The following is a 21,529-nucleotide window of genomic DNA, read 5'->3' on the forward strand; positions in this document are numbered from 1 at the left end:
TTTTTTTTTTTTTTCCAAAATTGTTTTTCTTTTTCAGTTGCTTCTGAGTGGAAATAGAATATCTCTATTATAGCATAACCATGCAGGCAATAATAGCTTTTTATCTCAGGAGGGAAGACTGAAAACTGATAACAATGCTTAACTTAACAGTGCTTAACTTTCTGTTGCGTGCAGAATTCTTTAAATTTAATCGGTAGCTTCAAGCTGAAATAAAAGTTCACTCCTTTTAGAAGATACTAAGAATTCTGATCTGGCAGCAGTAATCTTGAAATGCTTCACCTGTTGTTTTGTTATTCCAGCGCACAAGAGCAACACCATTTGAAAGTTTGGCAAAGCGTTTGTGTGCAGATTAATAAGTGGCAAGCAAAACATCCCTTAGACTTTACACAGGTTGCAGAAGAGCCCAGAGCAAAGGTCTAAAATTCAGTCCTTAAAACTCGTGAGCCTGGAGTGTGGTGTTTGGGGCGGTGACATTGCTGCCTCCGGGAGCTCCAGTGAAACACCGTTTTCCACGGCAGCGGAGTGCACAATATACAGTTCCTCCACACTTCTGGCAGTGGGCCACTTATCCTTCTGGTTTTGATAGATTCATAATATTTAGTAACCGGAAGAGTTAGTTTACTAACTCTTGTATTCCTCAGCAGTAAAGCATCCAAAGGTGGAATCAAGTAACAGGGTTATGGCGGTCAGAGTGCCTCAAGGGCCAGGGGCTCCTTGAGGGCTCTGCGGGCTCCCTGTGGGGTCCATCAGTACAGGGTTTGGCACCTAGGGCTTGTCCCACTGCCCCAGCCAGGAGCAGGGCAGCTGGAGGTGCTGGGGCAGCCCCAGTCCCATCATCGAGCACCTCCCTGGGGATGGGCTGAGGTCCAGTCAGGACCTGGCCGCAGCTCAGCTCAGCAGCCTCTATGGCCAGGCAGGGCAGGGCTGTGGAGAGCGAGGTCACTGGGGTAGGGGCTGATGGCCCTGGGGGGCTGAAATGGAGCTGTGGGCAGGGCAGAGGCAGCCCCAGGCAGTGGGCAAGGACGGGCAGGGCTGCAGTGGCCCCGGACTGTGATGGCTGATGTGCTGGTGTCAGCGTGGTATGATCATCTTCTCCCAAAATAAATTGTTTTTATTGTATTTTTCTGTTTCTGATTCTAAGATGGAAGCTTGTCGTGAAACTGTATGTTCAGAGACCTGCGTCACACCCGTGTTTGCTTTTTGCTTGCCTTATGGTGTGGCTGATAGTTGTTACTTTTCTCAAGGCCTGTTCCCTGCCATTCTGAACCTGGCCAGCAATGCTCACATCTCTACCAACGCCACCTGCGGGGAGAAGGGACCGGAGATGTTTTGCAAACTGGTGGAACATGTCCCGGGACGGCCCCTGCGCAATGCCCAGTGCCGCGTCTGCGACCACCACAGTGCCAATCCCAAAGGCAAGTTTGGTGTGATTTTGATTTGGTTTCATTGGTCTGTGTCGTTCTTTTTGACCCTTCCCCGTGAATACGAGGTGTATTGTGGTCAAATACTTTGTACTGTTAGTCTTTCTACTACATGAGTGAAACTGCCTTTGAGCAAAGGCTGGCAGAAAGCATGAGCACCTTGAATCACCATTAAGGACTGTGGAGTCCAATGACAGCCTTTTTATCTGCGGGCAGGTTTCAGCTTTCACTTCTTTATGGCAGGAATAAATTGTGCTCAGTGTGAAATAAATGTGCTGTGTCAGAGAAAACGCAGTGAGATGTATTTTCAAGAGATGTTTAATTTTTTGCTTCAAAACAGAGCAGCACCCAATTTCCAGTGCAATCGATGGTACCAATAACTGGTGGCAAAGTCCCAGCATTCAGAATGGGAGGCAATACCACTGGGTCACCATTACCTTGGATTTAAGACAGGTGAGTAACATTTAGGTGAGTGTCATTTACTGTATGTAGGATATAAGCCAATGCAATTGATTGCAGTTCTTCTGGGTTTAGATGGTAGGATATTTAGCAGTTAACCGTTTAGTAGCACATAGTTAAACATGGGAAGTTTAAGCTAATATGAACTGATTTTAAACAGATATGTTTTTCAATTATTGTTCTAGAGTATCTTGGAGATTTCATTCCTATCAGACTGGAGTGGAAGTGACTATGTTTGTAAGCATACAGGTCATTGGTTCTTGTAATTCATGGCACAATTGCAATTGTATATGTGTGGATAAGAGTGTTTACACAAGTGTTCCTTCTGTCTTGGTAACCTTCCTCTATCTGACTCTGCTATCTTTTCCCCAGCAGTCCGCTGATATTGTTTTCCTCAACCTTTGATTTCATGCAAGTTATTTGAAGTCTGGGTTATCAAAGACTTATTTTCAAGCAGCAAATGGTGTTTTCAGGGTATTGTCATAAGTACAGGTTTTCTATGTGATGATGTATCTGTTTGTATTTATTAACTATAGCTATCAGCCTGTCATACAATCATAGAATGGTTCAAATTGAAAGGAATCTTGAAGATCATCTAGTTCCAACCTCCCTGCTATGGTCAGGTATACCTTCCCCTAGATCATGTTGCTCAAATCCTCATGCAACTTGGCCTTGAACACTGCCAGGGAAGGGACATCTACAACTTCTCTGGTCAGCCTGTTCCAGTGCCTCACAGTTGGCTTTCTAGGCTGCAAGCACACATTGCTGGCTCATGTTGAGCTTCTTGTCAACGAACAGCCTCAAGTGTTTCTCCTCAGGGCTGCTCTCAATCCATTCTCCACCCAGCCTGTATTTGTGCTTGGGATTGCCCCGACCCATGTACAGGACCTTGCACTTGGTCTTGTTGAACTTCATGGTTTGCACAGGCTCACCCCTCAAGCCTGTCAGGGTCCCTCTGGATGGCATCCCTTTCCTTCAGTGTGTCAACCACACCACGCAGCTTGGTGTCATCACTAAACTTGCTGAGGGTGCATTCAATTCCACTGTCGATGGTGCTGACAAAGATGTTAAACAGCATGGGCCCCAGTACTGACCCTTGAGGAAAGCCACTCGTCACTGGTCTCCACTTGGAGTCTGTTGACTGCAACTCTTTGAGTGCAGCCATGCAGCCAATTCCTTATCCACTGAGTGGTCCATCTGTCAAATCCATGTCTCTGCAATTTAGAGACAAGGATGTCATGCAGGACAGTGTAAAATGCTTTGGACAAGTCCGGGTAGATGATGTCAGTTGCTCCTTCCTTATCCACCAATGTTGTAACCCCATCGTAGAAGACCACCAAATTTGTCAGGCACGATTTGCCCTTAGTGAGGCCATATTGGCTGTCACCAATCACCTCCTTTTTTTCGAAGTGCTGTAGTATAGTTTCCGGGAGCATCTGCTTCATTTTCTTGTCGGGCACAGAGTTGAGACTGACTGGCCTGTAGTTCCCTGAGTCCTCCTTCTTACCCTTTTTAAAAATGGGGGAACTTCACCAGACTGCCACAGCTTCTCGAATATGATGAATAGTGGCTTAGCAACTTAATTGTCCAGTTTGTCAGAACCTGTGGATGCCTCTCATCAGGCCCCATGGACTTGTACACCTTCAGGTTTCTTAGATGGTCTTGAACCTGTCACCTGATCGTTGTACAATTATTTGTAAAAGAGTAAATGATTTGAAGTAGGACATGGTAGAAAAACATTTGAAATTTACTGTAAGAAAACAGAGCACAGTATACTTCCAAATATGAACTAGTTTGAGCCATAGGAATTGTAAGTCAGATACTGAGTTTCAGAGGAAGAGAGAAAGGTAAGTGACTGGAGGATTATTGTGTTCATGTCAATTATCTCGCAATAGATCTCAAACTCTTCTGATTAAATTTCTCAGTATTTTTACGTATTTACATTCAATATGTAAACCTGTTAATGCAACGTAATGGTCAGATTGAAGTTTAAAATATCAGAAAGTTCAATTGCAGGATCTCCATAACCCTGGAAACACAGACTTTCCTCAGTTGAGGGATATCCTTCAGGACAAGAAAGCAAAACACGCCAAGTTAGTGTTGTTGAAAGAAAAACTGATTTGCCACTTTCTGTGCTTCTCTTCTGACTGATTCAGAACGCCATCTTGTTGGAAGGAGCACTAGGAAGAAATGCCTTGTGTTAAATCTTCTATGAACTTTTACTGTCTATAGAGTTAGGGATTATACCTCTAAAATGATTTCTGATTCTGGGGAAGGTAATAGTGATAAAATAACAATAATGTATGAATATATATATATAAAATATGATAATAATATATACAAACAAGTGATGGAGAGTGTAATTGCTCACCACCCAGTGACCAATACCTGTCCTGTCCCAGCAAGCAATCCTGAAACAGAGAAGTCCCAACACTGCGATCCTGGACAAGTGAGAGGCCAAAAAGAGAGCAAGAGAGAAGGAACTCTGAGAGACTGAGGGAGGCCCACAGAAGAGAATTCCAAATACTTCCCAGTCAACCCTCATCTATATACTGGGCATGATGTTGCATGACTGGAGAATAATCCATTGGCCAATTTGGCCCTCAATCCTAAGTCTAAGTTCAAGTCACAAGGGGAGTTGTGGGCCCTTTGTCCTGGCCATGCTCCCCACCAGCCTGTTGTGCTCCTGCACACTGGCAAAAACACGGGGAGCTGAAAAGCACTTGATGTCTCAGCACTAACTACAAACATCAGTGCGCAACTGACATTCTTCTCATAACAAATCTCATACTAAATCTGAAACACAGGGCTGTTCTAGCTGCTCTGCTAAAAAGAAAAGCTAACTGTCTCAGACAAAACCAGAACACTGGTTTAACCCCAGCTGTCAAGTAAGCACCACATAGCAGCTCGCTCACTCCCCTGTAAAGCAAAAGCCACGCATACAAGCAAAGCAAACAAGGAATTAATTTATGACTTCCAATAGGCAGGCAGGTGTTCAGCCATCTCCAGGAAAGCAAGGCCCCATCACGCGTAACAGTTACGTGGGAAGACAAACACCATCACTTCAGATGTCCTCCCCTTCCTTCTTCCCCCTGTTTTATATGCTGAGCATGACATCATATGGTGTGGAATATCCCTTTGGCCAGTTAGGGTCTGCTGTCTCATTTGTTTCCCCTCCTGACTTCTCGTGCACCCCCAGCATACTCACTGGTGGGATAGTGTGAGAAGCAGAAAAGACCTTGATTCTGTGCAAGTGCTGCTCATCAATAATGATAACCTCTCTGAATTATCAACACTGTTTCCAGCACAAATCCAAAACACAGCCCCATACGAGCTGCTGTGAAGAAAATTAACTCCACCCCAGCCAAAATCAGCACATTCTCCACCCCTTATTCCATACCATTTACATCATGCTCAGGTCCCACACTAATACGTCCTCATTAACCACCACCCCCTTTCCCATCTTTTCATATAGTACACAGATATAGTTCCCCTAGTCTGTGGACCACTCCTGTGAAATGTCTGTAAAATGTCTACAAAACGTCCGCTGAGTTCATTTAGTCTCTGACTTTAGGCATGATCTGTTATGGTTGTCACTCAGGATGGGAAAGGTGGTATGTTGTGTGGAGTTACTGGGCACCAAAGCCATCTCGGGTAGGGTCACTGCTGCACTTGCACTGCTTCTTGTAAGGCTTGTCCTCCATTGATTCAGGTGGTTTCTGCTATTGTAATTCCTGTAACATACAATTGAAATAATGAATTACAACAATTTAAAGGTATTTCCATTACGATTTCCACTTCTGAACCCTTTGGACCAGACTATTTGGTTTAACAATGGAATGAACTCCTCCCCTTGGCCCTGCTTCAGCTTGGAGTTATCCACAGACTGCAGTCCCTTAGGGGCTGTACCTGCTCCAAGTGAAGCCTTATCTATGAGCCACTGTCTCTTCAGGGCTATACTTGCTGCGACATAGACTTATCCACAGCCACAGTTGCTTTGGGGTGCACGTGTTCCAGAATGGCCTTCTCCATGGGCCACAATGCCTTCAGAGATATACCTGCTCCAGCGTGGCCTTACTCACAGCCACAGCCCCTTCAGAAGTAAACCTGCTCCCGCATGGCCTTACCCATAGCTGCAGTCCCTCCAGGAGTGTACCTGCTCTGTCATGGGCTTATCCATGCCCACATGCTTTGAGGTGCTCCAGCATGACCTCATGCACAGCCACTGATGCTTCAAGGTGTACCTACTGCAGCATGGAGTTATCCACAACTACAGATGCTTCAAGGTATACCTTCTTCAGTGTAGACTTAGCCTTGGGCTACAATTCCTTCAGAGGTATACCTGCTGCAGCAGAAACATAACCACGGCCACAAACGCTTTGAGATGTACCTGCCCTGGCTGGACTTATCCATGGCCACTTTGAGGTGTCCTGCTCCTGTGTGGACTCATCCATATGTTTCAGTCCCTCAACTGGAGTCACACTGGAGTTCCAGCCTGTCCAGTACAGCAGCACAGAAATATCAGCGATTGCCCTGGCCATCTGCCAGCCCGGGCACATGGCCGTTGCTGTTATCAAAATGTTCCGAGGCACAGCAGAGTAAAGATAATAAGCAGTACAGCATTACAGCAAGCAGCAAAAGCAAAAAGCAGCCACTAACAAGAACAAGATTCTAATTTATGGTAAGACAAGCAAGCCTCATTGCAAGCACAGGAGCCTGCCAGTTAATAGCTAAAACAGTAATAACAGCTATAAATTCAATCGAGCACATTCCAATCAAACCTGTGTTATCTCAAACCCTTCAAGCCCTACATTGAGCACTAAAAGGACTGTCAGCGGTTTTTACCCCAGGCAGCAACTAAGCACCACGCAGCCACTCACTCACCCCCCATCAATGGGATGGGGGAGGGAATCGGAAGAGTAAAAGTGAGAAAACTCATGGGTTGAGATAAAGACAGTCTAATAGGGAAAGCAAAAGCCACGCACGCAAGCAAACCAAAACAAGGAATTAATTACTACTTCCCATAGGCAGGCAGGTGTTCAGCCATCTCCAGGAAAGCAAGGCTCCATCATGCATAACAGTTACGTGGGAAGACAAACACCATCACTTCAGATGTCCTCCCTTTCCTTTTTCCCCCCATTTTATATGCTGAGCATGACATCATATGGTGTGGAATATCCTTTGGCCAGTTTGGGTCAGCTGTCCCAGCTGTGTCCCCTCCCAACTCCTTGTGCACCCCCAGCCTACTCACTGTGGGATGGGGTGAGAAGCAGAAAGGCCCTGACTCTGTGCAAGCACTGCTCAGCAATAATGAAAACCTCTCTGTATTATCAACACTGTTTCCAGCACAAATCCAACCACACAGCCTCATACTAGCTACTGTGAAGAAAATTAACTCCACCCCAGCCAAATCAGCACAGCTGCTAAACTGTACAGAGCATTTTCTAATTTATTAGTTTGTCTGTTAGACATGGAATAATCAGAAGTCTACCCTGCTCCAAGAAAAGACAAAATGATTTCTGAAGAAAACGTGTTTTTCTTGGGTTTTTCTTGTTGTTTTACTTTAAACAGATCTATGTGTTGGCCTGTCTAAACTATTTGAGAATCATTGCTCAGCAATCCATTATTGATGTGGGGATGCTTCCAAACTCTGGAAGAAGCTTTGTTCCTAACTGAGAAATGCATGCTTGAGGTGTACGGTTGGTAACAAGCTTTGCAAGATCTCTAGACCCTCCTTGAAAGTTTTTTAAAGATTAAAGCAGAAGGTTTAACTTTGATGTTTTAAAGTGAAGCATAGGTTTAAACAAGTGTCTAGTTTGCTCTTTAATTAGAAAGCGGAACTGTTAGGAGAATAATCACAGGGTATCTTTTGTCTGTGACAGAAGGTTTGGATAGAACTTTCTTGTTATTGGAAGTTAGCTTGTGTTTAGACAAACAGGAAAGAAAAATGGAGGAGGAGGAGATGCCTGATTTTTTATTCTCCTGGAACATTTTCACTTTGGAAACAGACCGCAGAGCTGCCCCCTAAATCTTTTATTCTCCAGCCTTCGTGCTGTTGCTATTTTCACCAAATACTTATCTTTCCTCTCCTGACCCACGCTCAGTTTCACTAATTCAGTTTGAAAAGTTTCCCCCAGGGGCCTTTCTCCTGTGTTTTCCTTAGAGAGTTTGAGAGACAGAAGGCATCTAGGGCTATGCAAACTGAATGTAAATTACAGCTCTGTGAGAAGGATTTGGTTAATAGAGATGGCTTGAAGTCAATGAGTTGTTAGAGCTCACTTGGTGTGCTCACTGTAAGCGAGTCAGCACAAGTAAAGAGTAACAAAGAAAAGCCTATGAAGGACCTAGTGCTTTCAGCAAATGTTTACTTCATAATTTGCTTGAGGACAAGTTAAAATGCTCTTCTAGGACTTTTAAAAGTATTCCTGAAAGTCAGTACCTATAACTATATGTATTACAGTATATCTTTAGCATTAGAACTTTTTATTACATTTTGAGCTTTGTGCATTAAATCTGTCAAGTAACATATTAAAGTAATATGTCCTTTAACTTTCCTTGCCAGAATATACAATATATTCACACCCTTTTGTGACATGAAGAATGACCATCTGTTCATTATTTGTATTTTTTGTGTAATTACCAGAATTTCAGCAGTAAGGAATGGATTGGTTCTTGGGATTGTTACCAATGTACAGTTTAGAGATGCAATCCAGCAGTTGGGTTAGGTGAGAGATGGAAGCTAGCCTTGGCTGGCAAATACAGGGAAGATTCTCTTAGCTGCTGAAAACTGGCTACACTACAATTTACCCTAGGTGAAACTCTGGCCGCAGCCTATGTCCTGTTTATTTGGCTGTATTCAGCTCTTGGCTCAAAGTTGAAGGGAACAGAGGATGTTCTTTCAGCTAGTATTCTACCTTGCACTTAGATTATTTATCTAAAAACAGCTGGACTGAAGAGCAGTTGATGAAATCTCCATTAAGAAAAGAGGGCTGGCTAATAAATTAGTATTGAAATTGCTGGTTTGATCTTCTCCTTTGCAGTTTTCTGTGCTATTTATAATTAATGCTAAGCATTTTATAAGGATAGCAGGTAGGTACATCAAGATTTTTTTAGCTCACATTGATCATAATGACTAGGTACACGTATTCTGGTGTACCTTTCAGTCTTTCCAGGACCCAGATGTATGATAGTCTTTCCTTCCCTCCCTCCGCTCCCTCCTCCCCCTGCAGTCCTTTCCATTAAATGTATGGCAAAGATCCAGAACTGGAGGAAAAGTAGTTTAGCAATGAGGTGTATTATTGATGTACAAGATAGCAAGATTTCATTTATGACCTTGTGCTTCCTACACTGGCAATTCAACAGAAACAAAATGCACAGCAGCAATTTTAGATAAAAACAGCATTTTTGCCTGAGTTTGACTCCTCTGGACAGCTACTTTGTGAAATTATAATGAATTAAAATAAATGCTGACTGTTATAAATGTCAGCAGTGTGCTTGGGCCAGCTGTAAAACATTTCTCTGTCACGCTATTAAATGGAAGATACTTACCTCAGTTTTATCACCATGCTTCAGACTTTTAAAGGTGTTTAAGGCTACTTTGTACTAGACATAGCAAAAAGGCACAAGTTTGTACATGACAAAGTTCTTGGAATTGTTCTTGGAAGACCCATAGTATCAAGTGGAGAAAACATCTCCACTTCTGATTAAGTTATAGCTCATGAATATTTCACGAGTACTGGATTACCACTCAGAAGCTGATGTAAGAAAGTAAAAAAAGAATAAAATCAAATAAATAAATAAATAAAAATAACAAATAAAAGAAAGTAAAAAATAATGTAAATATTATAATATGATTTGTACAGAGCTTTTATCTTGGGCTTTGCAGTGTTAGGTTAACAGCTGAACTTGATGATCTTTAAGGTCTCTTTCAACCTAAATGATTCTATGATTCAGCAATATGAAGAGATTTCTATAAGGACAAATCTTTTGCTGATGGAAAAAGATATTATTCGGTTGGCTTCACTGGACCGATACTAATTTATTGTACATGGCAAGCTTCCTTAAAAGCCTTTTGTGGCTTTGTAAAACTAATGATGCAACATTCAGGGTGCTCATCTGTACATTCTTACAGCATACTTCTTGAGTAAAATGAGATTTTTTTCCTATTCCAGAACAATGATTGCACATAATGAATCAAAATCTGGAGGAAAAAATAATTCAGAAGACTAGAAATTCTACTGGGTTTAGTTTATTTTGCAATTTTAACATCACAGACTCCTCAGAGCAAAATGTCGCAAGCAATTGCTAGGCCTCAGAGTCTCTAATGAGAGCCTGAAGCCATCTTTATCCCTTAAAAAGACATTTCTGTGAACAATATAGGCTGATACTCAGAATATCCCTTCATTTAGTCTTCTACCCTTTGAGAGTTTGCATAGATAAATTCTAGACTTTTTGGACAGTAAACCAAAATCTGAGAAATAGAGGCTTTTCTGGTAACCAGGTTTACATGTGTTGACAGCACTGAACAGAATGGATTTTACAGTTTCACTTAAAATGTGGAGTAATGTTACTTGTAGTAAACATTTTCACCACAAGAATTGTAATGCTATTTTGAAAAACATACCTAGCTGTTTTTTAAATTCCCTTTCTGCACACATCCTGAGGGAAAGATTTAGCTGAATTTATAAAACTAGGAGGAATCAGTCTGCCAAGAGCCTTACATTTCTCCAGGCTTATTCATTTTGCAGTCTTCTACATTATATGGTTTACATTATGCCAGTCTGTTTTCAGTAAGGTGTGCAATAGGACACTGGAAATGATCCTGAGGTCTTAAAATCATATCCTCCTTTCAGGTACTTTCAAGGTCAGGTAGAGTTTGGATTTGAATTTGGGTTAGATTTGAAATAGCAGTTGGTACCTGTGTTCTTAATAGGTTAAACGTTTCTCAAATTTAGAAACATTTAACTTTTCACCTTTGGAACCTGGGGCTCAAATGCTCATAGATATGAAAAGACAGAACCTTCCCTTATCATTGTTTCTGTTTGTGTAAATTGAGAAGTACAACCGAGAGCCTTTATCCAAAAAGACTGCCAGGAAAACTGTGCTTGGCAGGGCACGTATCTGTGTGCGTTGCAGAGTGCTGACCATTCCCTTGGAAATGGGGACTTTTGGCTAGCATCTCCTGTATGGCCACTGCTGGCTGTGTTTACAAAATTTCCTGATGAATGGAGAGAAGGGTTCATTTATAAATCTGTTTCAAGAGTAATGCACTTGGTGTTGCTGGGTCTGCATTCAGGGAAACAAGGTCACTAGAAAGGCGAAATAAAGCAGAAGTAACTCGTTACATTGGTGTTGCTGCTACGAAGAGGTTCTTCAGTACAAGTTTGGCTGGTCTTTACAGTTGGGATTGAAATGCCTGTAAAATGACATTTTTAATCTATGGCTGCTTGAGAATTGTTAACTTGCTTTGACTTGCCCTTTTTACCCTTGTAGCTCAATAAGGAAATGAGTTCTGGGAAAGCTATGCAGTCAAATTAAAGTGTACAAATCATTAGCTCTTGCCACACAGATCAAGTTTATCACATGGCTGGTTGGTGGACACTGAATGGATGTGGAATGTGGTAAGAAACTGCCTTCGGTGATGTTCAAACCTGACGAACTTATAAAAGTATAAATCTGTAGAGAAGTGCTCTGAGGATGTTGGAAAATCAGCTTGCATTACGTGGAGTTTCTGGTTCAGATCTATTTTGGGTTGTAGAGACTGTGGGATATGATGTCTGTGAAACTCCTATCTGCTGACATTCCTTAAAACATTTTCATCTGCAAACACTGGGAACACCTTAATCCCTTCCTCCAGCTTCATTCCCTTGCTTAGGAACATAATCCCTGAGAATGTAACTCCTAGTGATAGGTTGTCTTGTGACTTCTTTACTGTAGGAGCACTTATTCAAAACCCTTTGATTTCTATATTTAACCTGTATTATTTCAGGGGCTGACAATTTTTTGTGATGTTGCTGATATTCGTTATCCCATAAATTTACCTATGAAGTATTTTTGGGTACCTATGGACTATGCGTGTAAACAGAAGAGAGTTGAGAGGATCCAGGGGAAAAGGCAGCAATGGTTTTCTACACTGTGCATACTTAAATGTTATAGAACCATTCACTGTTTGAATGTCTCTTTTGAGTTCATAGTGTCAAATATCTTCATTTCAGCTGTGAGTGAACTTTAGACATGCAGGAAAAATCAGTCTCTAGATGTCTTAAGTACCAAACATGGCTGCTATTTTTCTGGAAAATATGTTGACTTGAAAAAGATATAATTTATTGAATTGTGCATTGAATATGTGCACAATTGCTGTGAATTTTTTTTTCCTTTAACTGGCTTTTCCCTTCTCTCTCCCTTCACCAGGAAAGTTGATAATTAAAATAAATTTAACTTGCATACTCTTGTGGATATCTTTTATTTCTGCAGCAGCGGCTGCAGTTAGTTTTTTGATGAAGGATAGCTCATTGTTACTAGTCAGAACTGGATTTAAAACTAGCTACCTCAGCTGCAGACTATAATGGGTCTTGAAAAATCTCAATGTAATCAAAAGTAGATCGTTTGTTGTTCAGCCGACTGTAATAAGTAGGGAAGTAGTTTAGTTGATGACAGCAAGCAGAGAGGGAAAATGAATAAATAAAATGCAAATAAGAGTTTTTGAGGAAAATTTGCTACCATGGCATTGGAAGAAAAATGAGGTTCCAGTCTTAAATCTTTTATGCATTTGAGAGAACGATTGATTTCAAAGGAACTTGGAGGTGCATAGCAGCTCCTAAGTTCAGTCAATAAAACTTCCTAAGTTTTAATAGTTTTCTGTGTTTTTTTTTCTGTGGTGGAGAAAATGTATTAATATAAGTGACTCTTGTCGCATGCAAGTGTCTTCAGGTTAGGGGTACTGACATGATGATACCCCACATTCTGCTTGTGCATAACCCAGTGTGAAACAGGTATATAACTAAACTACTGCTAACTGAATCACTGAAATCCAGGTTGTATGTAGGGAGTACAGTTGCTTGACTTGGAGTCTGTCTGCTCAGATTCTGTTATTTTCCCTTTAAAAGCATGTATTTTAGCTTTTTTTTTTAGTTGGAGCTTGTTGACATGATGTTAAGTTTTATTTAAAAGAGGCTGTTATATTCATGGAAGCTGGATTGCTGTGCTGAACAACAGAGGATACACAGACTCCAGAGCAATTTTATTTCCAAGACTGTAAGGTTGTAGCTAAGTAGTGAGCTGGCTTCTTTTTTTGTTTACTTCTGCTTGCATTGCTGAAATGTCATATAAGTCAGCAGACAAAATCCTCGGTTTGCGTAAAGTTTTGTATTTATTGGAACAAGCGGAAGTGTTCTGTTTGTATGCGCTTGATGTCTCGAAGGATAAAACTGGAGTGCCTGAAAAGCAAATCAGACTAAGTGAATACCATGTTTTAAGTTACATCTGATTTTAATCAAAACTGGGATCGTTTGACCTTTTTTAATGTATTAAAACTACTAAGAATTTGAAGATAAGTATCACCAACTTTTTTTCTTTCTTATGTCTGCAAGCAAAGCTCTGTTCACTTAAAGAATGTTGTGTTTCAAAATCAATTTCCTGAATTGCACACAAAATGCAACCACTGTTTATCTCTGTGTGTTTATTTCCCCATTTGGCAAAATCAAAATGCGTTTTTATGTGGCAAGTGCTATTCTTGCTCTGGCTTTAATCTGTATTGCAAAAAACCCAACCCAACCCAAAATTTAAATTTAAAATGTCTGAAAGAGCTGATTGTTGCCAAATTGGAGCTCAGCACAGTATTAATACTGCCCATGCAGACAGGAATTATGATGATTACACCAGCTAACCAGGTATTCTGCTCAAGTGAGAATATATACCTCTGAGGTGGTTGAATAATATGGCATTTTTCTTTCACCTAAATGTGGCTTGATACTATAGTGCACGTAAAACATTAAACTTCTACATAGAAGTCTTACCAATTTGCAAAGACTGGCTTTTTAAGCGAGGTAATGTAGTGAGTACTAGGTAGGAAGGAAGAAGATAGTAGCTTTGCAATAAGTGCACTTCAGTGTTAGTGTCTAATGCTGTAGCTAGTTGGAGGCCAGTGCAGGTTATCTAGCTGCTGTGACAAGGTCATTTAAAAGGTGGTATAAATTTAATTACTGCCCTGCCTGCTCACAGAAGTGCTGAACAGAGCTGTTGTGTGGATGGGGATTTCACTTTAGCCCCAAGATTGTTAAAAAATTAGTCAACGTACCTGTGTAGCTTAGAGGGTACGCATCTTAAAAGAGCTACTGTTCTTAAATAAGGTTATCATGCTTATACTTGTCACATTCATCTTATTTGTCTCTGTGTCTTTTCAGTAGTGTCTGTAAATAGTCTTCTGCTTAAATAATTTAACACAGAATGAAAATGCAATGCACAGAGATTTGTAATACAGGGTGTAAAAAGCTTATCAGAAATGCTATTACTGAGAGGATTAAACTCCCAACTAAAATGTGAAACAAAGAGTTGTTTGGGCTGCAGCTGTTTTGAAAAAAAGCCAACTAACTTCTTTGAAGCCCTCAGTGGTTCAGAAAAGCTAAATAGCACATTTCCCATAGAAAGAATATTATACTAAAGTAATCTTGGAAGTGTAGATTTAGATTTCAGCTATTACATTAACACAGAGTGGTGCACTGAATACATTTGGTCTTTTTTAGTCACATAAACGAATATTTTGTTGTAATGTTCAGAGTTTCGACAGAAAATTATACATATTTCTGTTAGTGAAAAGTTTTACCGTCTCTCCAAGCAAACCATATTCTGCTTTTAAAATTTGAGTTTAGTACCCGGTTATCTTCTAGTGGTCTTTTATAGCATAACAAAGTGTTAAAATGTTCTTCTTGGGTTTTTTTAGGTCTTTCAAGTTGCATATGTCATCATCAAAGCCGCTAATGCTCCACGACCTGGAAACTGGATTTTGGAACGCTCCATAGATGGCACAGAGTTCAAACCGTGGCAGTACTATGCAATTAGCGATACTGAATGTTTAACTCGTTATAATATTACTCCAAGAATTGGGCCGCCAACTTACAAGAGAGATGATGAAGTGATCTGCACCTCCTATTATTCCAGGCTAGTTCCCCTGGAACATGGAGAGGTATGTTTGCTTTTGCACTTGTGGTTTGTGAACAAGAACATGGACTGATAGCAATTTGAAAACAGTTGAGTTACAGTTACAGAGTTCATCGCCCTCAGCACTACCAGATGATCTGTTATTCTTCTTTAATGATACTATCTTTACATCCTGTACCAGTACAGCAAACTTTTAAATGTTGGGATGAAACATGTCTTTGGCTCTACGTATTCCTGTTACTAAACTCTTTGTTCTCTCTCTCCACATAATTTGATGGTAGCTATTAGCTGTGTATTATTAGTTTCTTTATCCTGAAAGACTATAACAGAGGGTCTAGGTTTTGCCAGGTTTTTCATTTAATAAAGAAAACCCCTGTGTTAGGAACACCTGGTTGTGTCAGACAAAGCTGCAAACACTGTTAAAGCGCTCGGCACAGCTGGAACTCCTAAACAAGCCTTGGCATTGTTTCAGGGATGTAGCATAATTAAAAGAGCTACGAGTTGTGCAGCCTCACTGTTGATTATTCTTTTTTATTTTTTTAACAAACTCTATTCATGGTATTTGTGCAATTTATTGCATAGAGGCAGCCACATAATGAAATGATACATTAAAACCAGCGGTTATTCCATTGTGAATGATATAACGTAAGAGAGTGATAATAAATGCAGCGTTATCCCATGGAGAATGCTAGTAAGTCTTGTCTTAATAGAAGCCATTATGTTTTTATTTCTAGGTTAAAAAAAGACTGGAGTGTATGCAGCTAAGGGCTAAAGTGTGTCAAACTTCTTCACATAAAATTAAAACTATGTTTCAGCAAGAAAAAAACAATGAAATTCAGTAACATCAAGTCTGTTTGGTTTACTCCAGTGTTTGTTGCAGTGGTGTAAGCATATACCCCACAGATTAGATGGAATAGACAAAGAAACTTAACCTGTCTCTCCACACGATTAACCAGAAAGCCCTTAGCTTGACTCCGTATGAACAGTGCCTCTTTTAATTTGTGTGGTTTATATGGTTTATATGGTCTGATATATAACCATATAACTCCAAACCCAGGAATGCCAGAGATTGAGGTTAGTGACATTTTTTTCTCATTTATTTTTCCTGGTGTACACAGAATTAATTGGTTGATACTATCTAGGACATAGGTTATTTTCTCAGTGCAGTAACATAAAAACATAACATAAGAACATGAAAAATGGCAGAATTAAATTGCTGTGTACTGTGTAAAAGCTGTTGTTCACAAAGGTCAGACTGCTCCTTCATAGCTGGAACGACAGACAGAAATATTCCCTGCACAGAGTATCTCACAACCTGTATTAGTGAATCTTGGCATCCTTTTGAAAATACATGTATTTACTATTCTGTAATTCTTTCTGGCCAACCTATTGAACTTAGGTCTGGGGCTATAGGAAGTCCTGAAGACCATAGAATCGTAGAATGGTTTGGGTTGGAAGGAACCTTAAAGATCATCTAATTCCAACCCCCCAGCCATGGGCAGGGACACCTTCCACTAGATCAGGTTGCCCAAAGCCTCATCCAACCTGGCCTTGAACACTTTCCAGGGATGGGACATCCGCAACTTCTCAGGGCAACCTGCTCCAGTGCCTCACCAGCCTCACAGTGAAGGATTTCTTCCTTATATCTAATCTAAATGTACCCTGTTTTAGTTTAGACCATTGCCCCTTGTCCTATAACTACACACCCTTGTAAAAAGTCCCTCTCCAGCTTTTCTGTAGGCCCCCTTTAGGTACTGGAAGGCTGCTAGATGGTCTCCCTGGAGCCTTCTCTTCTCCAGGCGGAATAGCCCCAACTCTCTCAGCCTGTCTTCACAGAAGAGGTGCTCCAAACCTCTGATCATTTTCATGGCCCTCCTCTGGACCCGCTCCATCAGCTCCATGTCCTTATTGTGTTGGGGACTCCAGAGCTGAATGTAGTACTCCATGTGGGGTCTCACGAGAATGGAGCAGAATCACCTCCCTCCACCTGCTGGCCACAATACTTTGGATATAGCCCAGGAGACAGCTGGCTTTCTAGGCTGCAAGTGCACATTTCTGGCTCATGTTGAGCTTCTTGTCAACCAACATGCTCAAGTCCATCTTTTTAGGACTGTTCTCAATCCACTCTCCAGTCATCCTGTATTTGTGCTTGGGATTGCCCCAACCCATGTACGGGACCTTGCACTTGGCCTTGCTGAACTTCATGGTTCGCACAGGCTCACCCCTCAAGCCTGTCAGGGTCCCTCTGGATGGCATCCCTTCCCTCCAGTGTGTCAAACACACCACACAGCTTGGTGTCGTCAGCAAACTTGCTGAGGGTGCATTCAATCCCACTGTTGGTGCTGCTGACAAAGATGTTAAACAGCATGGGCCCCAATACTGACCCTTGAGGAAAGCCACTCATCAGTGGTCTCCACTTAGACATCAAGCTGTTGACTGCAACTCTTTGAGTGCAGCCATGCAGCCAATTCCTTATTCACTGAGTGGTCCATCTGTCAAATCCATGTCTCTGCAATTTAGAGACAAGGATGTCATGCAGGACAGTGTAAAATGCTTTGGACAAGTCCAGGTAGATGATGTCAGTTGTTTTTCTCTTATCCATCAACACTGCAACCCTGTCATAGAAGACCACCAAATTTGTCAGGCACGATTTGCCCTTAGTGAGGCTGTATTGGCTGTCACCAATCACCTCCTTTTTTTCGAAGTGCTGTAGTATAGTTTCCAGGAGCGTCTGCTCCATGATGTTGTTGGGCACAGAGTTGAGACTGACTGGCCTGTAGTTCCCTGAGTCTTCCTTTTTACACTTTCAAAAATGAATGAGGGCTATATTTCCCCTTTTCCAGTCAGTGGGAACTTCACCAGACTGCCACGACTTCTCAAATATGATGGATAGCGGCTTAGCAACTTCATCCACCAGTTCTGTCAGGACCCACGGATGCACCTCATCAGACCCCATGGACTTGCGCACCTTGAGGTTCCTTAGACGGTCTCAGTCTTCTCCTACAGTGGGTGGTTCTTCATTCTCCCAGTCCCTCCCTTTGCCTTCTGTGACTTGGACAGTACGGCTAGAGCTCTTGCCAGTGAAGACTGAGGCAAAAAATCATTGAGTACCTCAGTCTTCTCAATATCCTGGGTAACCAGGTCTCCTGTTTCCTTCTGGAGAGGGCCCACAATTTCTCTTGTCCTCCTTTTATCACTGACATACCTATAGAAGCTTTTCTTGTTGCTTTCTATGTCCCTGGCCTGATTGAATTCTATCAGGGCTTTAGCAACCTGATCCCTGGTTGCTCAGACGATTTCTCTGTATTCCTTCCAGACTACAGCTGATCTCTACATGCACTTGCTTTATATCCAGCATTTGTTAGCATCCCAATGTTCTGCAGTCAGCTTGTAGTGCCCTGGTGTGAAACAAAGGGAAGGTTAAAAGGACCAGATATCTGTATGTGGATGTCATTTAATCATAACATTTTTTGCCAAATCAGACATTTTTCCGGTTTGACTGCTAGATTTTTCACAGATTTGAAGAGGTATAGGTGCTCTGCTGTAAGCTCTGTTGTTTACCTGATTTATACTACTTGAAGATCTGCTTCCAGATATTTACATAATGAATTCAGGGCTCATGATGAATTCCAAGGCTTAAACTGTAGTTGTTTGGAAATGATCTTGAATTATGGAGGACAAGTAAGCCAAAAAATATACAGTACAAATATATCAGTGTATATAAGCCATAAATAAGCATGATATTAGCCAAATATAGCAGTATACATGGAGAATCATTCTTTTTCTTCCTTAATGTCTTAGTATCTATCACTACTGTTTCTTCCTTTTCTTGGTAGGAAAGATCCCTCTGTTGTTTCTATAGAAATTACAGTGTATTATTACAGAATTTCTATTGGTCAGGCCAGTAGATAACTTTAAATTGTGGATAATGTTTCACGTTTCATGCCTTGAAGGCACTATTAATGCGTAGATGGAATATGTATTACCAGAGAATTGGACATTTAGACAGGAAAGACTATGTAAAATGAAATTAAGGGTGTCACACAGGAAGTATGGCCAGTTGGTTGTAACAGGTCTTTTTGGATCCTTACATCTCTGGATTCTAAGGGGTAAAAAGGAAGGACAAAGTGCTAGAGCTCCCAATGCCATGGTTGGATCCTCCTCTCTTTATTGTGAAAATCGAAAGATTGCACTGAGCCCAGCAAATTCTACATCTGTAGTTAAAGGGTAAATGAGAGTAGGATGTGGTGCTTCATGCTAAAGTTGGGCTTGTCTATAGTGAGTATATATGTATTATTTATTTCCAGTGGAAGCAGTGCAGTGATATTCGAATATTTGGCCAATAAGTCTGTCTTGTAATTCCCAGCAGAAAACATGACTTCTGAATGAAATATAACAACCAGTTTGCCTAGAGAGAGCAGACTGAGATGAGGTGGGCATGTTCAGTCTTCAGTTGCGTAAAACATGCATACAAAGAGGAATGTTCTGCATGTCTGTGCTAGGATCAAAGAAGCGGTCTGAAACTGCAACAAAGAAAACATGGTTTAGAGATAGGGAATGTTTCTGACAATAAAGCCAGAAGGGGCTGGAATAGATTGCCTTAGATGACTGTAGAGTGACCAACAGTGGTCTTCAAAAACAGATTGATCAAGCTTCTAATAAATATCTAGTAAATCCTGCTTTGGGATAGGAAATGGACTAGAAGAATTCTCTGTGTTTCTGTGAGAGCTGCATATTATATGAGATGGTGTTAATTGCAGGATCAGACCTGGAAAAGTTTTGGGTTTCGTAACTGTTATTCTGCGATTGGAAAATGGATGATGGATAGTTTCTGAATGGGCTATCAGAAAAGTGAAATTATTTGAACACAATATGTTAGAATATTTAGAAGGAATGGTGATAGTCCATAAATGGCAGAATTGTAATTTTGGGAGTGTGAACTCCATTACTGGTCTCTGTTTGTCTATCTTTGAAATAACACAATTACTGTCTAGGAAACTCCTAGCTCTGCTATATAATTAAGATCAAAATGAAAAAAATAAGTGAAATATTTAATATTTAGAAATATTTTCAGCAGGAAGATTTGACAGTAATGGACAAAGTTTAAACTGTAAATTCAAGAGTAGAGATAAAATTACTCTGCATAAATGAGGATGTGCCATGCTTTCTAAAGCATGACAAGCTGACAAGCCCACAGCATGACCCTTTTTTTATATTTTGGACACCAGATGCACTGTTCAGCATTTGTCTGTGGCATGTAGGGTTTCATTTTGCAGTTTCTCCCATGAAATGCAGCAAGAACTGCATGGCCATGTGAGACTAAATCCTTGTGCATTCCTAAGTTGCTTTGGAAAGAAGGAGGGGGCTGTTACCAGAATAAATTGTGCATCTTGATACCAAAAAAAGGTTCTTAGTGGGGCCAGCTTGGGATTGTGGAAGAAAGAGGGAGGCCAGATGGGTTGGTTTGTGGTGGCAGCCCCTTGCTTTCAATTGTCATCTCTGTTGTGGCTTCCCGCTGCTCTCTCATATCACGGAGTTTTCCTTGTTGATTGGGCAGCCCTGTCCCAGCAAGGATTAATGACCCCAGACTGAGCATGTGCGCAATATTATGTTTTGCAATGAGATCATTAAAAATTGCAGAGGAGAAATCCAGAAGGGTAAAACTGTGCTTATGGCCAGAGTTACATGTTCCATCTCAATAAGGGAGAGGGAGGAAGATTGGGGCAACTGAGGACTAGCCTGTGGTACTGTTTTTCTCTTTATGCTATCTCTACGGAAGTCCAGGAGACTTGAGACACTGTGATGAGTTGAGAGCTTTAGTTTCAGAACTGGGAGAGTCAGGAAGCAGGAATGCTACCTCCAGGTAGAGGGTGGGGAAGAAAATAAATTCCAATTAGTTTAACATCTCACCATCCAGAGTTGTTCTACGTTTTTAATTCTCACACTAAGGTGTTGGTTGTTGCAAATAAATCACAGTTATGTTAGGATTAAGTGAGTCCCTTTTTCTAGATTCACACGTCGCTGATCAACGGTAGGCCTAGTGCTGATGATCCTTCACCAAAGCTTTTGGAGTTTACTTCTGCACGATACATCCGCCTACGACTGCAGCGTATCAGAACCCTTAATGCTGACCTCATGACTCTCAGCCACAATGATCCTAAAGAACTGGACCCCATCGTTACCAGAAGGGTAAGCTCATTGCTCATAAATGGGAAAGCCTTTTCTGATCTATCTGAGGAGGAAGTACACGATCCTTGCCATTCATAAACAAGAGTTATTCTGATAAATTATTACATAATTCTTGCCTTCCCTTTGACATTATTAGCAACAATACCTTGTCAGAAACAACTTTGAAAAATTCTTTTCAGAGGTGTTTTTTTAGTTGTTTACTTGTTGTTTGATTTGTTTGTGAAAATGTTTTATGCTAGGAGCAGAGTTTATGATTCTTTATCAGCCAAGTAAAAAAGGTGGTTTGGCTGATGGAAATGTCACTT

At 41.1% G+C, this 21,529-nt stretch overlaps 1 protein-coding gene across 1 annotated transcript in view; it reads left to right on the forward strand.

The window, feature by feature from the left end:
* Positions 1-21,529, forward strand: part of LAMA1 (laminin subunit alpha 1) — a 113,657-nt gene that overhangs the window by 22,335 nt on the left and 69,793 nt on the right. The window contains 4 exon segments of the mRNA XM_086609297.1: positions 1,245-1,415; positions 1,762-1,874; positions 14,818-15,060; positions 21,045-21,224. Coding sequence (XP_086465423.1) covers positions 1,245-1,415; positions 1,762-1,874; positions 14,818-15,060; positions 21,045-21,224 — 707 coding nt within the window.

Source organism: Tauraco erythrolophus, chromosome 3 (assembly GCF_009769465.1).
Source record: "Tauraco erythrolophus isolate bTauEry1 chromosome 3, bTauEry1.pri, whole genome shotgun sequence".
Lineage (NCBI taxonomy): Eukaryota > Metazoa > Chordata > Aves > Musophagiformes > Musophagidae > Tauraco > Tauraco erythrolophus.